Source organism: Nestor notabilis, unplaced genomic scaffold (genome assembly GCF_000696875.1).
Source record: "Nestor notabilis isolate BGI_N333 unplaced genomic scaffold, ASM69687v1 scaffold211, whole genome shotgun sequence".
Taxonomy (NCBI): Eukaryota; Metazoa; Chordata; class Aves; order Psittaciformes; family Psittacidae; genus Nestor; species Nestor notabilis.
In genome coordinates, this window is record NW_009914892.1 from 93,062 (window position 1) to 99,977 (window position 6,916).

At 35.6% G+C, this 6,916-nt stretch overlaps 1 protein-coding gene across 1 annotated transcript in view; it reads right to left on the minus strand.

Moving 5' to 3' along the window:
* The window catches only part of RAPGEF2 (Rap guanine nucleotide exchange factor (GEF) 2), a 69,239-nt gene that overhangs the window by 36,935 nt on the left and 25,388 nt on the right, over window positions 1-6,916 (minus strand). Inside the window, exon 3 of the mRNA XM_010023850.1 lies at window positions 714-891. Coding sequence (XP_010022152.1) covers window positions 714-891 — 178 coding nt within the window. The remainder of the gene's footprint in view (window positions 1-713; window positions 892-6,916) is intronic.

Here is a 6,916-nt window from a genome sequence, read left to right on the forward strand (position 1 = left end):
CCCAGCCCTCTTAGACCTTCCTCATCTAAGAGATGCTCCAGTCCCTTAGTCATCTGATAACCTTAATTATCATTTAGGAATACAATCACAGGATGGTTTGGGTTGGAAGGGACCTTAAAGATCATCTATTTCCAACCCCCTTGCCACAGGCAGGGACACCTTCCACTAGACTAGGTTGTTCAATATTAAAACTCAGCCACTGAAACAGATTGGATTAGAAATTGAAAGAATTTGAACTCTAGTTCTGCTTTGCTTTCAGTCTACTAACCTGTACGTTAACATAGCAAATTAGTTGCATTAGATGCACATTCATGTAAAGGTCTTAACAGCTCCAATGTTTAACACAAATGTAAGCATCCAGTGTTGACATTAATGTTGACTATGCCAAGGTTCTGCCTGTTTTCCAGTGCACGATGATGTTTACTTCATAAACCAGTTCCGATATCAGTTAGAAGTTGAAGCTTGAGATCAAAAGGGCCAGCAACTAGCAGTTTTCACCCATATTATGTGTGTTTTACCTCTTCTTTGGTTGTACTCAATTCACTGGCTGAATTTATGGCATTTGTGAATCACCTTACAGAATAAACACTAAACTTACCAACTACGAAAGCCAATGATTATTAAAATAAAACATCAAGCTCAAAAAGTTGTTTGGTTTTTTTTTTCTGGTGGAGAACAAGTTTGACAGTATTTTACTACATTGCAATACTTACCAATGTCATCATCTGTCCTGTCTATTGGGTCTTTCTCCAAGCAGTCTCTAACAATATCCCTACTCATCAAAGGATCAGATGCCCTTTCAATGTCTTCTTCATCATCATCATCCTCAGAATCCACTGCTGTCTCTGGCAACCCACTGAGATCCATATCACCAGCCTCACTTTCTGTAGCCTAAATTAATGTAGAAACAATTTAAAAAAAAAATAACGAAAACATTCGAATGTGTTCTTCACTGCAACAATTTTCTAGTTAAGTTTAGAGAAATTAATTCTACCATCTAACGGATCACTTAAATTCATGCAATTTTTATATTGCTTTCTTTTTTTTGCTTACCTTTTAAAAACACCTAACAATTAACCCAAAATCATTGTTTAAACAGGACTTCTAACACTTGTTTCAATCAGCCACACATAAACAGGATTCAACAGATATTATTTCATCAGCAGGTCTTCGGGGAACTGAAGGCAGTTATATTTCAAAGGACAATTTATTGGAATATTAGCTAAATGTAATTTTTTTTTTTTTTTTAAATCAACAGTTCATTTAAAACAGTTTCTGTTCTTGCCCCAACTTTGTATTTTCAGATACTTAGGAATGCAACGTAGTTTTAAGCAGTTTCAGGAAATAAGTTCAGCAACAAAACACTACAGGAATTTTGCTATCTCCCAGTAACCTGGGACTGTATTTTTCTTTTACGGTTCCAGTTGAATGTAGCTAAATATGGCTTTCATTTGCTCACAAACTGTATAAAAATTTACAGATGCAGAAAAAAGTGAAGTCGCTGCTTAAACACCACAAACGGACTACAGAAAATATCTGACAAACTTAACTTCCTTTAAATTGTATTAAAGAGAAGGAAAACCTGGTCCATATATAGCCTGAGAACATTAGTATAGCACCCATTTTAATAATTCAGTTTTAAGACGAAACAATAAATCCCACAAACATTTGTCTGTCACAGCTGATAAAGCTGATTTTTCTTGGAACCTGATTTAATACCACAGCAGCTGCCAAGGCTCAGCTACAACCATTTTTAAGGAAATACAAGTTTCTAATGAGCAAGATTTAAGCCATGGCTTGAGAAATCAAGTTTCACATGCCTTATACAGATGGTTTGTTTCTGAGGCTCTGGAAACACACCATGTATTCATATCTACTTTTAAAATGTTACATAGGGCAAACACAGTTACTAAAGCCTGTTTTATTGATCTGTCTCTCACACTGGCAATAAAAACAATCACCCAAAACTAAGTCACCCTCCAAACAGAGAGAAGGTAAGACAAATTACTTTGGTATTTTCATAGAATCATCTTCCCTATCCCTGGCTTACTAGATGTGGCTGACATCTGTTACTTTAATGCCATCATACACAGCCACCTTATGAACAGTACCATATGGCTGGAGACGGATCAGGGCAGCTACTGTCATTCTTAGATGCTTCTGTCCTGCAGCACAACACAAGCTTTATAATAGAGTCTTGTCAATATAAAAAGCCCCTACACAGTATTCAAATCATTCTCAGTTTGTGTTGCTTGGTCTTTTATTGGTGTTGCTTGGGATTTTTTGTTCTGTCTTCTTAAGAAAAAAAAAAAATGCTGAGTTTCTTAAGCAGGATAAATTGTTACTTGCATACAAACAAATCACAAATGCGATAGCACTGACAGCAGTATTTTCATTATCAGTCTTACATTGTTTAAGATGCATGTTCCCTATGATGTATTTGAAAGAGTTGCTGTAACTACTTTTTCAAAATAACCTTCATCAAAAGTGACTGGTGGAAAAATTGGTGACTATGAGACAGTCGACACACAGCTTATGACACCAATCTGTCAGAATCAGAAGTCTCCAACAGTGACGATTCCAATGACAGTGGGACTGACTAATTCACAGTCAATTTTGCAAACCTTCTCAGATTAAGCTCTCTCAAAAGCACATTAGTAAAATGAATGCAGAACTAAATTTAGTCATAAAATGCTACCATACATAAGAAAATTCCACATACTGTACAAAATCTGCTTATTAAAAGTTATTGGCTGTCTTCAAATGATAAAATGGGACAGAAGTTGAAGCTCTACTATCCAGAAAACTTGATGTTATTAAAAAAAAATAAATCTTAAACTGAAATGAAATGCAACTTTGTATTCAGAACATACTTTAAAATACCACGAAAGACTCCAAGTATTTCCCAAAGACAATCACTGTTTACAGAACTAATTAAATCTTTTTGACAACTGAAATTATTGGTAGAAACCTGAATGATAAAGCAACTATTTCTCACTTACTAGTTATAAAAAATACAAACCACTGTAACAACGGAGCTCAGAATTTAACGCAACAATCCACAGAGTAGTAAGAAAAGTTATTAATTTTACGTAGGACACCTTTAAAAATACACCTTATCTTTTGGGGAAAAAAAAAAATTCAAGCAGCTTTCTCAAAATGTTATGATTATGCAGCAGCTAGCAAAGGAACACAAATGTAGCTTTTCCACGTAGACGGTATGCATTCATAGCAGTAAAGAACCAAACAAGTCTTCCCACTAGGACTCCTGTTTACACATGCAAAAGGTTTTGCATCAGCTTTGTTACATTATTAAGAATAACTGGATCTGTCTTTATGGTAAAAGAACACACCAATTTATCTATATAACCATTGCAAAAAGTGTCTTTAGGCTTAGTAGCACCAAGTATGATAGTAAGTATTCAAAAGTCACCTTGCCAACACATTAAACTTCATAACCCGCCTGGTTTGAGTACTTTTGTACTCCCTCATGTTAGAAAAATCAAGCATGTCTACACAGGAACTCTTAGGTATGAGGCAATAGCCATGCATTTGTGTAATACTAAAAGGAAAACCTCAATTAGCTCCTTTGAGCATAGGGGATTCCTTCTAAACCTCAGCAGTGGAAAATCCAGAACACAAGATGAATACCCAACAGAATTTACATGACAATCAATCATGAGGCTCAGAGCTTCTCAGGGCATGTAATTAAGGATTAAATAAACCTCAGAAATCAGTGCTTTCATAGGTGCATGTTGTCCTTTGTTTCTTGAGTAATAAGAGAAATTAGCTTCACTTAAATAAATCTAAAGAGACTGCATGTAAGAAAAATGCTAGATGCAGCCTGAAGTCTCTCCAATGTCTCTCCAGAGTCTGAATACCAGGTGCTATAAAAATTTTCTTCACAGTTGGAGAGATGGCAGAGAAATTTGCTGAAGCTTCAAAGGAATCACATAATAGTGACAGCCTAATTTTTTATTTGTCACATCACTAACAAGAAAGTCAGGAGACTACGACAGACATTTTCAAGCCTGAGGTGAAGAGTTATTTCACATTTGGTACCTAAGCAGAACCTGCCCAATTTTAAGTGCCTGTAAAGGCTAATATTGTACTAATATAAAAATTCAACTGCTGAGGATCTCCAAGTCCAAAATCACTTCTAGATTTGACTGATAACTGCTAATTAAACAAATACCATGAAATAATTAGGAAAGGCTGTAAAGGAGCCTTCTGTAAGTTCTCAGTTAGCCTTTGGCTCCATGACTGATTCATTAGCTTGAAGTATTTCCTCCTGTCATATATACACATCAGATCCAGCATCTTCACAGACAGAAATAATGGCTGGGGGTTTGTGTTATATTAGCTTTCAACTCACTGGGTAAAATTTACAATATCAGTAAATTACTATGAAATTCAACCCATGTAATTATATGTATTTATTTATTAAATACTTATCATACATACCTCAACACATTATAGTTATTACATGCACATAAATCACAAATCTAAGGTAGTAAAATTATTTTTTCATACTCTGCTGACAAGAGTGCAAATGGCCATGAAACACCTTAAAACTCCTTCAGTCTAAGATCTTTATTGCACTCTCTCTTCATATTTGTTCTTTCCTAATCTACAACAAAACTTACAACACAGCAGCCCACATATCTCAAAGGAGTCAATCTGAGCAGTTTTCCTCCCTAGAGATGGAAAGACATAACGAATTCAGACAATGCATACCAGGAACAGCATCCTCCCCTACCACCAACTAACTGTTGCTTTCACAAAACAGAGCGATGTTTGCTGAGACCACAGACATACAGAAGAAGGACTCTGGAAGTTACTCCTAGGCTATAAACTACAGAATAGATTAGAGGACCTGAACTCCCCAGCAGTATTAAGGTACAGCACAGACTTGGCCAAAACTGTGGGTGGGAGTTCAGTAGAACATAGTTTCCCGAGCCTTTTCAAATGTCCTTGCATTACCCAGAGGCTGATACAGTCAAAAAGAATGACTTAATCTTAAGGTAACAAAAATAATCTCTTTATTTTGCATACAGCAATTTAGGGGCAGGCTGCATAGACACTGAGGTTTAAGAGATAAAAGTCTGGGCTCCCTTGGGAAGATTTTCTGGATGGTGGACCTTTCTGAGAGTTACCCTATCAGACCCATGAGAAAACAAAGTTGACATACTGAAAATTTCCAAGCAACACACACATCCTGGGAGGGTCTCAGAAAGGATGTTCCCGGTTTCCTGCACCGCCAGGAGTATCTAGGCAGACACCAGAGGGCACGTAGGGCTGGCAGGAAGCCACCGGCCCAGGACAGGATAAGGCAAAGAAAGGCTGGCAAAGGAAAGAGCTCAGCCAACACACCACCAGCTTCCCAAAACGAGGAGGAATAACACATGTTCAGAGGCTTAAATCTCCTTTCTCTCAAACTGAGACCACCATCTGGTAATATATGTGACAGATATATGAAGCATTTAGGAACATACAGGAACAGGTATATGCTTCCATATAGAAAGCATTAACTAAGCATGAGAAGCAAGAGCGAGCAGCCATACACGAGTGAATGATTTGCTTCGCCAAGTCAACACAAGACAGAAGCAAAGTATTGTTCTTGGCAAAACAAGCCAGCACACAATCTATTAACATTCAGCATCCCCTTCCTCTACAGTCACGCTAGAGTTAGTCACTTTATCAACTTATTTCCTAAAATAAAAGTAACAACATTTAAGGACCTTACTAATTGGAACCTGAAATATTTTTGAGACTTGGGTGGGGTAAACACCAAAGCTTATTTTATTTTGGTAAGTTGTTCTTATCCTAGAAGAAGTTCTTTCATGTGCAACATTTGACAAGCAAATATAGTTACAGCATTAATATTTAAAAGGAAATATTCTCAGCTCAATGCTGAAAGCATCTGAAGATTCAGCTTCATGATTTATTCAAAAAAATCTTAAAAGGCCATGAACACATTTTCACCACAAACAGCTGCTTTTAAGGCTACAGAACTAAAACTTACTAGGCTGTAAAACATGACATATCATTACCTCAGATTTCACCAATAAAGATCTAATTAATAGTATAACTTAAAAATTGTTTTACTTATCAATTGCAAGATAAGATGGAAATCTTTCTAAATCATTGTTTTCTACTTAGCCATAACGAACAGAAGTCCATCCTACTGAAGAGGAAAATACTGTTATATACAGATCATAATCAGAGGAAAAATGATTCTGAGCTTTGCCTAAGTTTTACTAAATTTGAAGTAAAAAAAAGTGACATGTAGATGACTGGGTTATGGTTTACTGTTTCTGAATAAACATGTGCAAGAGAATTAAAAGGCAAACAGTTGAAACAGAATGACTGAATCACTCTCTTGGTTTCAAAAAGTATTTCTGCTTATTTAATCCTTGACTTGACCCTACAGAATTCAAACTGCAGCCATTTTTTTGCCAGTATTTTAACCCAACTTAACATTATTACATTACATTCCTCAATGACCAAGACTGAAGTCAGAAATTAATGATTTACCACAATAAAAGAAATCATTATGTCAAACGATACTTGGTACCATTAGGTTAAATTCAAGAATTTAAGAACCTTATCAGTTTCCACACCTGCACTTATCAATTAATTTTCTTCAAATTAACACAAAAACATGGGGTTATATTCCACAATACGTGCTCATATTTCTTGATGTTGACATGGACATCAGTTATTTAACATTTATTTTGACATTGTACAATTACACAGTTGTCAATACATCATCAAGACATCTTTAAATGAGGTATTAATTGTAGACAAATAGAAGAAAATAGATAATACTTTTTAAGATCACCAAGAATGGAATATTTTTTAGATTAAATTTAAAATAATATTTTAAAAGTAAATGATCCCATGTAAATACTTC